Genomic DNA, 18605 nt, shown 5'->3' with positions numbered 1-18605 from the left:
CCAAAAAACCAAAATCGATTTTCTTGAAAAACAGATTTTGCGTAAAAATTCCCGTTTTTCGATAATTTTTCTTTTGGTTTTTCCGGCGCTTTTAAAAACCACTGGGAAATTTAAATTTTTGACCTCCCCAATGCACCAACGATATTCACTTTCTGATCGAACAAGATACTGAAGTTGAAAATCGTAGCATTATTTCGACTACTTATCGTGTACACAGACACAAAAAAAATAAAAAAATAAATAAAAAAATAAAAAAATAAAAAAATAAAAAAATAAAAAAACACACATCATTGTAAAATCAATACATTCATCGTTCCACTCAGAATCTAAAAAACGATTATGAGCGAAGACCGGTTGGTTAGATATTACAAAGTATATTTAATGATATAATTGTGAATAAAGTAATTTATAAATTATAATTTATAATAACCTATTTACGAGGAACCTTGATTTAAATTTTCAAACATTAGCTATACAAGTTGAACATTTTATAATTTTTTAATAAGAAAATAATTATTAAATTTTAAATTTGATAAATGTTGTTAAAATTCAAACTTAAAATGCTTAGTAAAAAATTGTGCCTATGTATTTTTAATATTTTTAAACTGCTTTTGTAACAATATATCATGAGCCTTATATTAAATTTTCACGCTTTTCCGCCCAACAAATAAAATATAATTAATATTCGTAGAAAAAAATTTAATTTAATATTAAATTGTCCTTAAACAGCTCAAATTTTTCTTCTCGGCGCTTTTGAATACTAGTGGGAATATGGGATTTAGACCTCCCCAATGCACCAACCAGATTTACTTTCCCATCAAAAAAGATACTGAAGTAGATAGTTGATCCATTATTTCACTTATTGTGTTTACAGACACAAAAAAATAAAAATAAAAAAACACACATCATTGTAAAATCAATACATTCATCGCTCCGCTTGGAACCTTAAATTAATCTTTTAAAACTATATCAGAAATATAAGCGTTTATTTTTAAAACTTTGAAGAACATTCATAATTTGATTTTCTATATTTGAAAATATAATAGTCAAGTTTTCAATGTATATACCTGGTTAAAATGCAATATTGTCGAAAGAATATTATCGCATAAATAACTTATAGACTGAAAAAAAGAATGAATTGGAAATAAAAACAATTAATACGGTCAACTAATATGATCATAGTAAAAATAATTTTCTCGCAAACATGTACATTGTATATCGTATAAGTGTTATACGTATAACACCTTACAGATGACTATTTATTAGGAAATCCATATCATTATTACTTACTTATTTTAATAAATCCATCCTTCTAAAAAATATTACAATACGATTACCATCAACGACCCATTTAATTTTTTTTTACAAAAATTTCGTTTTTTTATTTTATTTAAAATCTATTTACTAGGAGGTGGGTACATTGTACAATCGTAAAATATTGATTCCTTTAATTGATTAATTATCTACTTATTTAATTTTAATTTTTTTGATTTATTGAATTTAAAAATCTCATATTTACAAGCCTACAGTTTTAAAATATTTTTAGGTATTATGTAAGTAATCCAATTTAACTAGTTTTATTTTTATTGAACTTAAAATAATGTCATGTTTATTAAGTATAAATATTAAATATAGAATAATATGTAATTAATTTATATATTTAATTAAAACTTTACTACAACAATTATTTTATTTTAGAAAACTTATGTTAAAATTAACACACTCTTCAATAAAATCCACGTCGTCCTTAGACCTTACAATTATATCAGCTATCGGTCATATAACTCAATGTTAAAAAACCTAAAAAGTTCTAAAAAGAGTTTTAAAATTCAATTTAAACTAGAAATTAAATTTTTTTTCACCGAAATCTAGGGACTCTAATATAATAATAATAACGATAATTTGCAGAATATATAATACATTATAATATGACCTATGATGTATTATGTTTTTAAGGCGACTGGATATAGCTGGCAATGTATGGGCATAGAAAAATAAACGTAACATTTTGACTGAACACGATATAATATAATAGTATGACTTTCAGAGTTTTCACAAAACAAGTAACAGAATGTAACTGTAAAATATTAAAACATACCTACGACTTATCCAAAATTTACTTTTAGTCTTAAGATCTACGATTCATAATATCGAAACAATGAAATTACCTGTCGCCTCTGCCAACCCATTTCTTCGTGGCTCGTCGTAGGTAATAGCTTCGCTTTCCGGCTTCCGCCTTCTTTATTCGATCCACCACAATCGCTCATCGAACTTGGATCGACTTTTTTGTCTATGTTTGATTATTCACAACAATAACCATAATTATTATGGTTAGTCTAAACTAAAATGAAATGGACGCCGCCGCGTAGACCATAGACAAGAATACTAAACGTGAAGACGTGAAAAATAGTATTATATTATGGTACATTGGTACTAATCAGTATAGTCTTGTCTTCTCATTACCATACGTATCTAAAAATATAATTTATCAATATAAAATATAAATGCATAAAAATGTTGTACCTACCGTGTATTTTTGTATGACTGTACTTACGACACTATGATTAAATATCTAAAAATTGCGGCATAACCAAAAATTCAGAAAATTATTAATACCTATCTATTACCATTGGTTATGATCTAGGTAGGTACCTAATAATTTGTATAACCATCAGTGACGGCATGACATATTTTGGGGCCCTGGGCAACATTTTTGGTGGGGTCCTTGATGATTATGGAACTAGATGGTACTTTCTTAGACAAATAAGGAGACATGGGGGTACGGGGCCCCGGGCATTTGCACGGAGTGCCCCCCCCCCCCTCCTAGCGCCGTCACTGATAACCATGGATTCAGTTCTTGCACTTCATGGTATAATCAATGCTGTTACCTACCACAGTCGAAGAATATTATAATAAACCTAACCATACTCCATGGAATGCAAATACAATAGATACCTACTTAATTAATATTTATTTACGTTTATCTTAAGAGGACGCTACACCCCTTAGATCATATACAATATTGTATATGATCTAAGCTACACCCGCGTGTGTTGTCTCTGTCTTACACACGCACGACATAGCAAATTGTCGTTCACTATTCTCAATAGTGAGCTGTTAGTTTTGATACTAGAGTAATCAAACTTTAAAGCTTAAGGTAAGAACATATTATCTTGGGTCTTAGCGTGGGCGATTTTTCGATATTTTCATTTTCGAGAAAAATAAGGGTATGTGAAATATCAAAAATTAAAAATGCTCATATCTCGCTTGAAAATTAAAATATTAAAAAATCGCCCACGCCAAGACCCAGATAATGTTCTTACCTGAAAGTTTGATAATAGGTCATTTCACTCTAGTATCAAAACCAACAGCACATTATCAAGAAGAATGAACGACAATTTGCTATGTCGTGCTTGTGTAAGACGGATACAACACATACGGGTGTAGCGTCCTCTTAATCCGTTTTCCGTGGTAGGTACGCCTACTAGGTAAATATATTATTACCTATTTGTTGTACTTTTGATTTTTTGAAGATTCTATGAATAGAAATAGCTGTATTTGTTATTCCTATTATAGATATCTTCAGTATATTTTGTTTTAATTACTAATCACCGTGATAGATGTACCCACTAAGTATTTACTTCTATCATACTTTTCTATGATGCTAACCACTAGTTATTTTCCCTAAATCTAATGATTATTCATCAATATTAATTTTATTGGATTATTTTGGTAGTGTAGTAGATATCCAGCAAATACTTGACTTGGAATAGAAATGGTAGATATAGGTACTCTGAAGACGAAAAAAAATGTGCTATTATATACTAGGTACCTATATAGCTATTATATACGTAGGTAATATAATTGAGGGGTATTTTCGCTCTTATTATACTATCAAACATTACAAGCACTACAACGTAGTAAGTACAACTGTATAAATCAACAAACATTACATAACTTGTTATGCTAAGGTACCGTACCTTAAAAGTTTCAGTAAAAGCGTATAAGACCTACTTTCCCCATTTTTATTCTTTATGCCTATAAAGTATATATAGGTACCAGGTACCTATATATTATACTGTGTATATTTTTTGTCTCAAATTCCTAAAATTAGACCCAAATTATAAATATAACAAGAAGTGTACTACAAAGACTAAGCCGACACTGCAGAAGATGCCTAACCTTATTCAATGGAATTAACAAAATATATTTAAAATTGTACACCAACATTTTTAAATAAAACTCCATAAATTATATTATTTTTTATTTAAAACATTGTCTTCTTGTCTTTAGGGATAAATATTATTATTATTGTCTTTTATCTATAAGCAATAAAACCCTAGAATAGAATAAAGCTTGTTATACAATTCTATAGGTACTTTGATAACCGTTATATCTTAATTTTCAATGTTTTATTTTGTTGCTAACCGCTGTTAAATTTAAAGCTGACATGCAAAATTATTTTGCACTGCACTGTCACTATAACTTGCTTTTGATGTTCTTACAAGCTATTGGTATATTTAATAAACTTATGTTACACAAGTAATAAGTTATTATAATTTGTAATAAAATCCTAAACTAATCTATGACGTTTCCAATCACATATTCAATATTTTTCTTTTAATTTATTTTGATAATGGATATTAATTTACAATAATTATTATTAACATAGGTGAGACAGTTTAAAAATAAAAAATATGCAATATTTGATTCAAAAAATTACTTTTATTTAAACAAAAAATAGAAACAGTCAGATTACCGAATTAGCAATCTTAAAATATTCAGTCTAAGTATTCTATCATCATGGAATAGTTAAAAACAGATTATAGATAAAAAATAAAATACTGAACAAATATATATATAATATAATATCATAGTGATTATATTTTAATCATCTTATACATTTTTTATAAGTATTGTTTGAACTAATAAATACCTATTTAAGTTTAAATATTTTGATGACAATTTTTATTCAATAATATAATACATATAACTAGGGCTGGGATTTTAATGCTCTAAAAAAACCCGAAAAATGTCCTAAAAAAAAAAATGCTTTTATGACCTAAAAACTCTAAATGTCCTAAAAAAAACCGAAAAATGCCCTAAATAAAAATGCTTTTATGATCTAAAAATTTTTTTGTTTTTAATAATTTTAGTATAAATTACAATAAAAAGTTGTAAAAAATGCATTATAAAAATCTATTACAAGTGTAAACAGAATAACACCAATTCGTCGGTATAAAAAATATTATGTCCAAATTCTTGTACAAACACACGCAGTTGACTCGCTGTCGAACATTGTTAAACGTTACTAGAGTAATAAAACGTTGTTAACGACGACAAAACTCGTACTGAACGTCAAACGATATTATCATCGGACGTCGATTTTATCGATTTAAGATTATTTAACAGGAAATGCGTGTAGAGGTTACTCAAACCTTGTCTGATAATGGCGATAAGCCGATAATATAATACAAATTACGAGTACCTACTTATAATCTAGCATTAAAATCCCAGTCCTAGTTAATTTATTTAAAAGCCATGCTGGTGTAAAAATCTTAAAAGAAAATTTCAAATTCATACACTTGGTTTCCAAAAACTTAAAAAATGCTCCAAAAACTCTAAAATGCCCTTAAAAATTAAGAAAATGACCTAAAAACTAAAGAATGCCAAAAAATGCAAAATAAACTTTCTTATTCTCATTCAAATGTACATAAAACAAACTTGTGACAAGACGAGCATTGCACAGTAAGCTTTGTAAAACAATGCAAAGTGCATCAAAATCCCAGCCCTACATATAACATATAAGTATTAAGTATACTTTAATCATGAATATAATTTAACTAATATATAATATAGGTACAACCATAACAGTTTATAAAGAATAGTGTTTAATCTGTATGTGTACAAGTTATTAACATTTTGTAAACTTAGATTATAATATTATTTAGATAGTTTAAAAACAAATTGATTTAGTCAATAATTATTTTGAAGTTGATTTTCCATATGGCTTATGATGATCCTTGATGAGCCAAATATGATCTATTACCTCGCCATCCTAAGTAAAAATGATTTTGTTAAATATTGTATTAACTTTCAATTTTCATTAAATTATTTTATGTTCATTGTAAATCTAATATATATAAATTATTAATACAATGTTTATGCATTAAAAGATTTATATATTATGTTAAATAACTGTCACACCTTGTCATCAGACACTTGTTCAACATATAAATGTGTACTATTATAAATCTTCATACGGCCATAACCATAATCACTATTTCTAATTGCTGACCAATCTGGAGGGTTTGGAATAAAATTGTCAGTTCTTTCTTGGCAACCCTGAAAAAACAAAAATAATTTATAAAATAATATTATTATAACGATAGAATAGTAAAATGTGTTACTGACAGCAGAACCAGATGTAATATGAACTGGTGCTCCTGGATTTGTATACGGTTCTAAGTAAGAGCCATTATAAACAGTATGGTCATACACAGGCCACATTCTTTCATATGTATGTTCATGGCCCCAAAGACACAAGTCAACTCCATTATCATAAAATAGTTTTTCTAACCCAAACCTAAGCAAAACATAATAATTTATTATTTTTTAAATAACTTATATTTGTCTTTATCAATTGTAGTAATTATATTACTTGGTACTCAAATTGTATGTTATCTACATGAAAAATGTATCTACCGCAACTGTTTGTTGGTGTTGTATGTTATCTGCAATCTTTCTCATTTGACATTGACACGTCTCCGTGCAGAATCTTTATATTGATTATTGCCCCCTATTTCCAGATCAATGAAGAGAAACTGTTGATTTACAGTTTCAAGCATATATCCGTAGTCACTTAAGTTGCTGTTCATTTTTCAGTAGTTCTACATTTTGTCCAAGTGAATTGTAGACCCAACTGTTACTACACGTTTAATAATGAGAAGTAACATAGCTCTAACTGTATAGTCCAAACTCCAAACATCCATAGACCCGGTACTCGTGACCCATAATTTTATATGACACTGAAGTCAAATGTGTAAAGTGTAGGCTGTGGAGTGTATTATTTATGTTTATAATTATACGGTAATACAGGCAATGTCAGTCTCTGTACAACGTAGATATCATCCAAAACGTAGATAATATACAGCACGGTCTAAGTTCATGTAAATAACATACAACACGAGTTCATGTTACTTACCAATGGAGTAATGGGAGACCAACCCTAGTGATTGTTTCATGATATGTACAATCATCTTTATCGTCGTCTGAACAATACATTGGTCTATGACCATAAACAATTATCCATGGTCTCTGTTTTCGGTTTTCAGGTTTATTTGCTTCCTAAAAAGTAAAAACAAATAAAATGAATCATAACATGACAAACTTTGGAATGAAGATAATACAATATCATGTAAATTTACTTTAAGATCATTAACAAGCCATTCATATTGTAAAACAACTGGTTTAATCCCATAATAAAGGAAATAGTAAAACTCTGTCGAAATACTAATAAAGTGAGCTGGTCCTAAATTAAAACTATACATCATGTTCTCATAGCCACCAGGCATACTGAAACGAGCTTTATAATTGCTGAAATTACTGCAAAAATACATATTATTATACATTAATATTTTGTTTTTATTAAAAGATAAAATATTTAGTTAAAATCTAACTATTTTTGCTCGTGATTGCCAGGACAAGTCATGTATGGTACATATGAAGCTATCGGTTCCAATTGGCGCATGAATTCATCTCCAACTTTGGCATTTTCCTGTGAATTAATATTTATTCTATAGCAATGAATTATTATAATTTAATAATGCTATTGACTGAAATAGAAATCATTATTATATGATTTTATATTAATTCTTTAACTTCTCATTAGCTAAATAATAAAAAAAAACCATAGAATAAAGATGAACTTTGAAAGTTTTAAGAAAATAGCAAGCAATTACTCAAGTCTAAAGCTAATTTATTGATTAATTTTAAAAAAAGATTGATACTAAATAACATTTTTAGCCATAGAATAATTAAATATAATATTTTAGATTTTTAAATGAAAAGTGTGTTCAATAAAAAGTAAAAACCAAACACAAAGAAAATATTTAATCATTTAATAAATAATATTATCTATATAGGAAAAATGTTAATAAGCAATTAGTTGAAACTGGTAAAATGTTTGTTATTTATGATTATCTAAATATACAATTATAATAATAATAAATAATACACAGAAAAACAAATTAATTAGATCTTTAAAATACAATAGGTATGTACAAATGTAAAAGAAAAACTATGAAAAATATGACATGAGTCATACATAAAAGTTAGACTAAAATGTAATTTAATTTTTTTTTTAATTTGAACTGATTAAATTCGGTATGCTCTTATTTTTAACTGTTTTGAACAGTTATACTTACACTATCCATATCATATGCGAAATCACCAATATGAAGTATCATATCATAGAGTTCTCGTTCAGTTTCCTCTTGTAATCTAGGAAGAGATTGTGCATTTACATTACCCAAATCACCAAAAAAAGCAAGGCTAGGTGACCAATTGGTATCCCTAGGAACAGTTTTAAACCAAAACCGGGGAGACCAGCCTTGATTACTTCCACAGTAATACACTATATAAATATAAAATTGTGATAGCAATTACGACAGAAAACTATTTTTTTTTTCAAATATATTTACCATATTTACTGGATGATTGTAATCCAGCAAGCCTGACACGGTGTATATACTGAGTACGGTGGAGTTCACCACCGTCTACAAATAATGTAGAAGTACCTGTAGCCTTAAGAATTGGTCCGTTAATTCCATATTTTACCACTGATTCGTCTGTATTGTTCCATGTCGTCCATGTAACAACTATCTCAGTTTCAGATTCTAATAAACATAGTAAAGATATGTAAATAATAACTTAAAATATTCATTAACTAAAATAATTTTGTTTTTAGCTAAAATTATAAGCAATTATTTGTATAGTACCCACCTACAAAGAATTTTAGATTGAAAATAATAAGGTTAGATTCATCAAAGTTTATCAAAATACAATTTGAATCACACAGATTATTATTCAAGCAATTTTAAAATTACACTTCAAATTGTAATACATTTTTATTTTGCTATCTAGTGATTATTAAATGTATTCCATAATAAACTTACAAGTTTGTAATTCAATAACTGTTTGCAAACACCCAAATAATTAATTTTATATAGTAATACAGTTGATGAAACTAAATGTCGTTAAATGTATACGTACAATTTTGAAAATGGCACAACCATTTTTCTAATATCTTATATTTAAGTAGATAAATATATATTTTTATTTTGTTGAATATATACTTTTAATTTTTCTCAAATGGTGAATTCAGTTCATCTATATGGAATTTCACCAGTCGAACTATTTGTTTTTAGTAAGAAAAACTTATAACTCACCACCCAATGACAAATGGATTTGTTCTGGTTGATATCTCACAAGAGGATCTGCTGCGCAAAAGCCGAAGATTGTTAGAATAACTAACCGTTGAAAAGTCTTCATTTTGGTTTATATGTTATAACTTTTCGAATAAAATCTCACGAATATCAAGTTATAATAACTTTATCGAATATCGAACAGACTTAAATTCATTGTATTGTTATTAACTATTACAATTGATTTATATTTTTAGACACTACAATCGACTTACGTTTAGTTGCGCAATAATGAAACTGAATATCTACCAAAATGCGCTTTGAGCACTAGATTTCCTGTATAATAGTAAACAGAAGTACATAACAAATTATTATTCAATAATAATTATTATAGTTCGTAATTAAATAAAAATATAAGCTGGTACTTGATAACAAAAAGTTCTTTTTGTTTGATAACTGAATACTGATAAGTGAACGATAAAGCGACATTTTCAATGTAATGTATCTGAAGTTAGAACCAGCAAAATTATCAGATGGTAAACGTAAACTCGAACATACCTTCATGCAATTATTTTTGATTTCTCATGGGTCATGATTATCATTTATTTGGAAAATGAAATAGGTGTTGAAAATTTAGAATCCACAACATTATAGAAGTTTCTCGTTAATCGTTTACCGTCGATTCTAAAAAGTTTAATCCGTTCTTGAATATCGGTATCGTCAATTTTCAACAGGTATATAATATTTAAATCATTGGTGGATTAAATGTAGACAGCTCTTTTATATATTTTGCTTATTGTGTTTCAGCCATGGCCGCCACAGTCGCCACAGTTGAACCTGTCCCTGATGTCGAGATGACGGATGTGTCAGATTCCCAAGAAAAAAAAGACGCCGCGGTGATCCAAGAAATAAGGGACAACATCCGACAGATCGAAAAGGCCGTCCAAACAAAAGAAGCTCGTTTCATGTTGCGCGTCCTGCGTTCGTGGTCAGTTACCCGACGCAAGCTCAATGCTGTTGTCTTGTGGTCGGTCATCAACGGTTTCTACACACACTCTGCTTCTGACAAAGAACTGTTATTATCATACGTCACTACACCCGCTGACATACCAGAAGCAATCAAGATGCGCACAGGTAAAAACGCAACAGGGGCACTACTACCTGAAATCGATGGCTATATCCGCTTGTTAGTGTTAGTACAACTGATCGATAAAGAAGATTACAAAAAGGCGGTGGAATTCTCTGATTTACTGATGGTAAAATTAATTGACAAAAATAGACGTACGTTAGATTTGATTACTGCTAAAGCATATTTCTATCATATGAGATGTTATGAACTAACGGATCAACTGCACAAAATTAAAGGGTTCCTCTACAGTCGCCTAAGAACAGCCACACTTAAAAAAGATTATGAAGGGCAAGCTGTGCTTATCAACTGCCTGTTGCGTAATTATTTGCATTACAATCTGTATGATCAAGCTGATAAGTTGGTTCAAAAATCAGTATTTCCAGAACAAGCAAGTAATAACGAATGTGCTCGTTTCTTATATTACCAAGGTCGTATTAAGGCTGCCCGTCTCGAATATTCCGTAGCACACAAAAATTTAGTGCAAGCTTTGCGTAAAGCACCTCAAAATTCGGCAGTTGGCTTCAGACAGACAGTACAAAAGTTGGCCGTCACAGTAGAATTACTGTTGGGAGACATCCCCGAAAGGCATATATTCCGTCAAGCTAGTTTGCGTAAGGCATTGGTACCATATTTCAGACTTACCCAATCAGTCCGTTTAGGAGACTTGACAATGTTTAGTGAAACACTGGAGAATTTTAAGAAAAATTTCCTTAGTGACCACACTTATATGTTGATTGTACGCTTACGTCATAATGTTATTAAAACCGCCATTAGAGCTATTGGTGCATCATATTCACGCATTTCAGTAGATTATATTGCTGAAAAACTCGGCTTGGATTCTCCAAAAGACGCCGAATTCATTATTTCTAAAGCTATCAGAGACGGTGTTATACAAGCAACCATTGATCCTGAACACGGATACGTGCAGAGCAAAGAACCTGTTGACATATACTGTACACTCGAACCACAGATGGCTTTCCATCAACGTATATCCTTCTGTTTGAATTTGCACAACGAAAGTGTTAAGGCCATGCGTTATCCTCCTAAATCATATGGCAAGGATTTGGAATCTGCAGAAGAACGTCGTGAGCGCGAACAACAAGATTTGGAACTAGCTAAAGAAATGGCAGAAGAAGACGACGATGGATTCCCATGAATATAATGTTAAAATAGTAATTTTTCATCAATAATTGAAGTTTTATTATTATTATTTTTTATATCTATATATATACACATATTAAAATATATGAAGTAATTCTAACATTAAGGTCTCTCATAAATCATAATTTATATACAACTAGTATATTAATTCCAATATGTAACAAATTAAAATGTATGATTCAATAAAAGTTACAAAAGTAAACATATCTGTTCACCATTTGGCACGTTTCGACCAGTCTTTAGGATTCCAATGTAAACATTTTGAGTCAATTCTAATTTTCCTCTTTTGAAACGATTCAATGTGTGTAGTAATTATATCTTTATTTATTGATATTATGTATTGTCCTTTGTAATAGTTAATCAAATTGAGTATTTGTAAGGTAGAAACAACATCTTCTTTTTTTATACTAGTCATCTCACAAATTTCACTAAAAAATTTTTTTAAAAAAATATAAATTAGATACCTAATAAATAACAGTATGGTAAATAGCCAAAATATATTTATTTACTTGATAGTGATTTGAGGTTTTTCATTATCCGGCATTGGTTTCACGGTCAACAGGATATCTAAAATTGTTTGACTCCAATAACTACGATAAGATAACAAACCTAAATCTGACAAAGGTTTTTCAGGTGTACCAGTTTTACCTTCAAATTTTGATAATTCGTAACCTAAAAAAGCAAATTAATTATATGCCATCCGCTCATTCATAAAGAGTAAACAAGAAACAATCATACTAAATTCAATTAATAATTTCCCATAACCCTTCCTCTGGTAAGGTGGTAGTGTAAGAATACAAGCGACATTATAGTCTTCTGTAGATTCTTTTTCTTTGGAAAAGTATCCCACAATATGAAATCCTTTTAAGTCATATTCAGTCATCACATAAAATAAGAATGGATCGGTGTCATAATACAAAGTCTTGTGGTCCAGAAACAATTTTGCCAACAAACACAGGTTTTGAGAGTATGATTTATTTTTACGGCCATCAATCTCAAAAAACGATATTGATTCTTTTCTGTATATTTCTGTACCAGGTGGATGTCTCAAGTTACATTTTACCTAAAGTCGTACATAAAATTAATAACAGTTAAAGAAATTATAAGAAAAAAAATTAACACTTACACTGTGCCGATAAAGTGAAGTTCTACTTTTTTTGAATTTTAAACAAAATTCACAAATAAATATGCATCCCAAGTTGACCATTTCCTGTTGGTATAAAACGTATAAATTATAAAATGTAATGGTATATTATTTGTTATAAATTCTGAGCAAAGCTATGTATGTATTTAATAATAATGCATTTGTCTATGTCCTTAGACACTTTTTGGAACACTAAAAAAGCTAATCAATCAAAGACAAAAAATGGATCTAATTGATACTTTAGGGAGTTAATAGTATAAAATTATAGGGTCGTATTCATAATCGATGCTTAAGCTATAATTCGTAGATGAGATTCATAAACGAGACTTTGGCTCAAAAAATAAAAAGTATTACTCGTTTTTAAGGACAGTAGACACCTACCTTAAAAAATAGTTTTGACATTTCCAAATTATTTTTTTGATAGCTAAAATTCATAAAATTTTAATTTTAATACCAAAGATTTACAAATTTAATTTATGGTTTCTCATTAGTTTTTGTATTATATTATATTTATTTATAAGTTAATAACAATTATATTAAGATAATTTATAATAATATAATACATTATTCAATGTTTTTAGTAAAAATTAGTTCAACCTAGCACTGTATTACTAATATTAAAATAAATAAATTATAAAATAACATCAAGAATAGAGGCTTATACAGACGTCTCTGCTCAGAATTGTTTTTTGTATGCAATAATTTATAAATGTAACCGTGCCTTCGATAATTCAGCGCTGCTGTAAGCGTGATAGATATGATAAGAAAGTATGATGAATATGATTGTGATTGACCAGCATGTTTCTAACCTGCTGGAACCGCTGTTTAGTTCGCTAGGTTGTGATCAATATGATGAATTAAAAAACGACATCTACCTATCACAAGCAGCGTAGTTTTGCACTGCATTAAAAAATGACATTTTATAGTTGCTGACGAAGCGTTACAGCAGCGCTGAATTATCGAAGGCACGGTAATACATCTGTAAGTCATAACAGTGATCTACTCAATGATAAGGTACACTCAAAAACTAATAAGCAACAAAGGAACTTAAGTTTATTTTTACCTGAGGATAAGGAGAAAAATACCAAGGGCTTATTCTATTTAAACCAAGTTCAATCATTTCTACATTTTTCATTCGGGTGACAACATCATCGTGTTGCATAACCATTGAGCCTGTCTGACGTGGTGTTGGTGTTGGTAAATCTTGAGAGTCCTGCTCAATTCATAAATCATATAACATTCAAACTACACAAGACACAAAGTTCAACACACTTCATTATCAGCAATTTTTCTTTTTCTAGAAATTTTCTTTTGTAAAGCAGCAGATAGAACTGTAGCATCATTGTTTGGTGCCACCGGTGGTAAACTTAACGGAGACGCTGGTCGACTCTGGGACATGATTGAAATGGGTTCAACTTTTATTTTTGGAGTGCTAGCACCTGTACCAGATGTTCCAGTAGTCATACCATCTTTTCTGGGATATTGGACTTTACGTGTATCTAAGCGTTCTTCTGTTACCCATTCGTCTAATCTTTTATTGTCTATAAAATTAAATTTAAAATGTACATAGGTTGAATGGTATATATCAGTAAAACTAGTTATTTTGAATCAAATTTAACTTACAATCAATATAATGGACATAATAATATCGTGTCATTCCTACGTCTTTGATACTTATTACTTCTGCTAGTGCTAAATACATAAAAAAAACAAATATTAATTATTTTAAAACGATTATACTATTATTGACGATAAATCGTCACCAGTGCTGATTTACTTACGCCAGTCGTCACTGCTATGCATTCTCACGGACAGACGGCATCCTTCCGTTAACAGATTCTGAAAGAAAAAATGTTATAAGTAAATATTGTGTTTTAGGTGAAATTTAATATTATGAACTCACCACTGAATCGCATAGAAAATCGGGCTCTTCCTTCATTGTTATATATGTTTTTTAAATGATTTCCGGTCGGTAAACTTATCGAAACGAATATAAGTTGTTGTGGTCGGATGAGAAGACTTTTATGTTGTGACCAATTTTATTCAGAGTTCAGAGTTGAGAAAAAAATTAAACGTCAGAACGGTTATGATTGCAGATTTGAGATTACCAGCTAAAGAGTAAAGAGCCGCAAAAAGTTGGAGCGTAAATAACACTATCAATACATAATTGTTACAGTGATAACCATTGTATTGTTGACAAAAATCTAGAATCATGGAAACAAAATAATGGAGTGCCCGCGAAATGCGAATTATCAATTAAAAATGTATTATCTCGGTCGAGATAAGTGATAAGTGATAGCTAAAGTAAACACACGTGTTAGGTGTCTTATGAACGAATTTAATAGTTTCTAGTTTCTACCATTTTTTCCGAATTCTGTGTGACTGTGACTATCGTTTTAATGTTTTAACTTTTAATGTTCAACGTTTTATGTGTTTATTAATTATTAAATACAATATTACATTTAGGACGTGGTGTAGAACATGGAAGACGATCCGTTTTTAGCACGTTACACTTACGATTTATCTCCAGAATTAATCACCTGTTTGAACGACAAACCTCCACTCGAAGAGGAAACTATTTTAGAATGGTCTGAGTTGGGCAAACTTATATTCAAAAAACCAAAACTAACTTTAGTCGAAGACCGTCGCGTCAAGGCATTGGAAGAAACTCGACCGTTTGCCAAGCTGCCCAAAGTACCTGTGGTTGTGGACAGTGTTAAAAAATTGGTTTTGCACAAGCAACTTGCATCAAATATTAAAAACGTCACTAAATTCCAATTAGAACTGTTGTCAATAATTACTAGGTACCATGATTTCAGTTACACAGAAAGAAATTTTGATAATGCAGAAGAATTGCGGTATTGTTACTGTATTCATGCCATTAATCATGTACTTAAGAGTCGAGACATTGTTGTTGAAAATAATGATAAAAAAGATGGTGATGAAGATGAATTGCGTGATCAGGGTCTTACCAGACCCAAAGTATTAATTTTAGTCCCATTTAAAGATTCGGCATATCGAATTATAAACATGATGATATCTCTTTTGTCTCCCAAAGAAAATTTTAATGTAGTGCATAAAAACAGATTTGTAGAAGAATTCACCGGTGGTGAATTGACGTTACCTAGAAAAAATCCTAAACCAGAAGACTTTGAGAAAACATTTGTCGGAAACATTGATGATGCATTTAGAATTGGCATGGCAGTCACTAAAAGTAGTTTGAAATTGTACGAAAATTTTTATAACTCTGACATAATAATAGCATCACCACTTGGCTTACGTATGATTATTGGTGCTGAAGGAGAATCATCTAGAGATTACGATTTTCTGTCATCTGTTGAAGTGCTGATGTTTGATCAGTCTGAAATATTTTTGATGCAAAATTGGGATCATGTGTTACATATCATGAATCATTTTCACCTACAGCCAAAGGAGGCACATGGTACAGATTTACAGCGAGTGCGTAACTGGTCAATCAACGGCTTGTCTAAACATTATAGACAAACAATATTATTCTCATCTTGTAAATTACCTAATTTGATGGCCATATTAAAGAATAGGTGTGCAAGTTATGGTGGCTCGGTCAGTGTAGTGAATCCAATCATAACTGGTACTATAAGCCATGTCGTTTGCAGTCTTAAACAATTTTACCATAAACTGAATTCAAAAACGCCAACTGAATCTATTAAACAGAGATTTGAATATTTTATAAATAAAATACTTACACAACTTCAAGCCTCAAGTGAAAAACATGTGTTAATCTATGTTCCTTCTTATTTTGATTTTGTGTGTATTAGAAATTATTTGAAAACAGAAGATTACAGTTTTGTACAAATTAGTGAGTACACCAAACCAGGAAAAGTAGCCAGAGCTCGAGATTTGTTTTATCATGGCGAATGTCAAATTCTACTGTATTCTGAGCGTTTTCATTTTTATAACAGAACTAAAATTCGTGGTATTGAAAATATTATTTTTTATCAACTACCCACAATCGCCGGGTTCTACAGTGAACTTTGTAATTCAATCATAGACAACGATGGCTGTACTCGAAACATTACAGCACTCTACTCGCATTATGACGCATGCGTGTTGACTTCAATAGTTGGAACTCAAAGAGCTAAATACATGTTGACTTCAGAGCAAAAAATACATATGTTTCATTCAGGAACATAATATTGTAATGAAATCTGTTTGTGTAAAGTTGTAATTTCTAATTTTTTTTAATAAAGAAAAACCTTGTTTTATTTTAAATGATTGAACCTCATATTTCTGAAATATAATGGACTACTATAATATAATATGTAAGTACAAAAAGAAAAACTGAGTACCATGAAAATGCATCGATTTTAATAAAGTATTTCTAACTAACAACTATATTTACACAAAACAATATATCATTATGGATTTATTCATCCCGTTGTTCTTCGAGAGATTTGGTTATCTCCTCATATTTCTCAGCCCTATATGCCTTCTTGGCTTCATCCAATAGAACATTGTGTATAAAATTTCTTTGATCTGATCGCTGAGGCAGAATTGCTGGAAACGGATTGCCTAAAAGTGACACGTTTAATCGTTATTATTAAATAATCATTCCTGTAAGAACATAGGTTATCAGAATAGTAAAGCTCACCTCTGAGTTCTAGAACAGAGCGGGGATACACAATTTCTGGGTATGCTTTTGGCGCCCGGTATAACATTGTGTATGAAGTCTGATAGTCATTAAACCGCGGTACCAGTACTTTGAACAATTTATGAATCAACTGTTTCTCTTCTATCCAATAGTCGGCCATCTCCATGGTTGGTTTGTGTGTATCCCCATGCCTAATGGCCTCGGATATCAACTTAACATGAAATCATAAACAAATAAGTATGTAAGAAAAAATCCAAGGTAAAAGCCTATTAAAATACATATTAATTGTCTATATAGTTGCGTTGTAACGACGGGGAACAGTGGAAGATAATTACTCACTCGTTCTGCGTACCCTCTGGTCTCATCGGCCAAGGTATAATTCAATTCTAAACGTTCGTATTTGAACAGAGCATTGACGGTCTTACGCAATTTATTTAACCGACCCTGTGGTCCTTCGGGACATTTTAAATTCTTATGCCGAGGATTGATGCGTATTCTCAGTTTGGACACTAACTGCGAAACCTCTGCTTGATTCATCGTGAAACAATTCGATTATCCTTGATTTCTCTAAAATATTCCAGCGAAATAGTAATCCGATAATTCTAAATTTATTTAAATTGTATCTTTTAAATTTATTAAAATGAAACACCCGAACACGTCCGTATTAAACACAAAAAAATGCCATATCGTTATCATTCAACGACAATGTTATCATTAAATTGTAAGGTATTACTGGTATCACTGAAATGCAGGCATCCCATTTATACTGCAGAGTTAGGTACACTAAAAACAAAATCGATTTGTTTAAAAACTGGTTTTGCGTAAAAATCTCAGTTTTTTTCTAATTATTTGTTTGTTTTTCCTGACACTTTTGAAAACTATTAGGAGTAGGACTAATTTTTACTTTTAACTCCCCCCCCCCCCAAAATACCAACTAGATTCACTTTCCTACCAGAAAAGATGCTGTTGAAGAATGTCGATTAATTTTATTGTCCTTAAGGGGATTCAATACCATGATTTTCTGTTTTTGTCTAACACACGCGCGACATAGTATTTTAGATTTGTTTTTTTGCCAAATATTCCAATTGATCTATTGAAGCGATAAGATTTCTGAAA

General features: G+C 30.2%; 5 protein-coding genes across 5 annotated transcripts; 2 read left to right on the top strand and 3 right to left on the bottom strand.

The window, feature by feature from the left end:
* Positions 1–5677: 5677 nt before the first annotated feature.
* On the bottom strand, positions 5678–9853 carry LOC100160308 (acid phosphatase type 7). The gene is made up of 9 exons (XM_001943182.3): positions 9450–9853; positions 8703–8897; positions 8427–8635; positions 7680–7777; positions 7428–7605; positions 7205–7347; positions 6415–6586; positions 6208–6345; positions 5678–6058 (listed from the first exon to the last, which is right to left on the bottom strand). The coding sequence occupies exons 1-9, from the start codon at positions 9550–9552 to the stop codon at positions 5984–5986; spliced, it is 1311 nt and encodes a 436-aa protein (XP_001943217.1). The 5' UTR covers positions 9553–9853; the 3' UTR covers positions 5678–5983.
* Positions 9854–9998: 145 nt separating this feature from the next.
* On the top strand, positions 9999–11917 carry LOC100169175 (probable 26S proteasome non-ATPase regulatory subunit 3). The gene is made up of 2 exons (XM_001943241.5): positions 9999–10159; positions 10233–11917. Exon 2 carries the CDS (start codon positions 10235–10237, stop codon positions 11708–11710), a length of 1476 nt encoding a protein of 491 aa, XP_001943276.1. The 5' UTR covers positions 9999–10159; positions 10233–10234; the 3' UTR covers positions 11711–11917.
* An 8-nt stretch (positions 11918–11925) lies between these two features.
* LOC100167126 (histone acetyltransferase Tip60) lies at positions 11926–15021 on the bottom strand. The gene is made up of 9 exons (XM_008183773.3): positions 14763–15021; positions 14641–14698; positions 14483–14551; positions 14132–14400; positions 13923–14072; positions 12842–12925; positions 12454–12778; positions 12225–12387; positions 11926–12143 (listed from the first exon to the last, which is right to left on the bottom strand). The coding sequence occupies exons 1-9, from the start codon at positions 14796–14798 to the stop codon at positions 11927–11929; spliced, it is 1371 nt and encodes a 456-aa protein (XP_008181995.1). The 5' UTR covers positions 14799–15021; the 3' UTR covers position 11926.
* A 146-nt stretch (positions 15022–15167) lies between these two features.
* On the top strand, positions 15168–17110 carry LOC103309109 (digestive organ expansion factor homolog). The gene has a single exon (XM_008183763.3). It carries the CDS (start codon positions 15341–15343, stop codon positions 17030–17032), a length of 1692 nt encoding a protein of 563 aa, XP_008181985.1. The 5' UTR covers positions 15168–15340; the 3' UTR covers positions 17033–17110.
* A 74-nt stretch (positions 17111–17184) lies between these two features.
* Mrpl17 (39S ribosomal protein L17, mitochondrial) lies at positions 17185–18193 on the bottom strand. Its single transcript, NM_001162684.1, is given in 3 exon segments — positions 17185–17410; positions 17490–17700; positions 17829–18193. Coding segments are annotated over 3 exon segments (555 nt in total). The 5' UTR covers positions 18027–18193; the 3' UTR covers positions 17185–17264.
* Positions 18194–18605: the final 412 nt, after the last annotated feature.

The sequence above is a fragment of the Acyrthosiphon pisum genome, chromosome A1 (genome assembly GCF_005508785.2).
Source record: "Acyrthosiphon pisum isolate AL4f chromosome A1, pea_aphid_22Mar2018_4r6ur, whole genome shotgun sequence".
NCBI classification, from domain to species: domain Eukaryota; kingdom Metazoa; phylum Arthropoda; class Insecta; order Hemiptera; family Aphididae; genus Acyrthosiphon; species Acyrthosiphon pisum.
The sequence above is the reverse complement of the archived record's forward strand: the minus strand, read 5'-3'. Positions and strand labels throughout refer to the sequence as shown.

Excerpts from the sequence above, each read along its gene's own strand:
- LOC100169175 (XM_001943241.5), top strand. The coding sequence starts at position 10,235 with ATGGCCGCCACAGTCGCCACAGTTGAACCTGTCCCTGATGTCGAGATG.
- LOC100167126 (XM_008183773.3), bottom strand. The coding sequence starts at position 14,798 with ATGAAGGAAGAGCCCGATTTTCTATGCGATTCAGTG. Across the intron at positions 12,779-12,841 it reads CTTCACTTTATCGGCACAGT|GTAAAATGTAACTTGAGACA; the intron begins GTAAGTGTTAAT and ends GTACGACTTTAG. Across the intron at positions 12,388-12,453 it reads GAAATTATTAATTGAATTTA|GTTACGAATTATCAAAATTT; the intron begins GTATGATTGTTT and ends TTGCTTTTTTAG.
- LOC100160308 (XM_001943182.3), bottom strand. The coding sequence starts at position 9,552 with ATGAAGACTTTTCAACGGTTAGTTATTCTAACAATCTTCGGCTTTTGC. Across the intron at positions 7,348-7,427 it reads GGCTTGTTAATGATCTTAAA|GAAGCAAATAAACCTGAAAA; the intron begins GTAAATTTACAT and ends TTTACTTTTTAG. Across the intron at positions 6,587-7,204 it reads GGTCTCCCATTACTCCATTG|GTTTGGGTTAGAAAAACTAT; the intron begins GTAAGTAACATG and ends TGTTTTGCTTAG.
- LOC103309109 (XM_008183763.3), top strand. The coding sequence starts at position 15,341 with ATGGAAGACGATCCGTTTTTAGCACGTTACACTTACGATTTATCTCCA.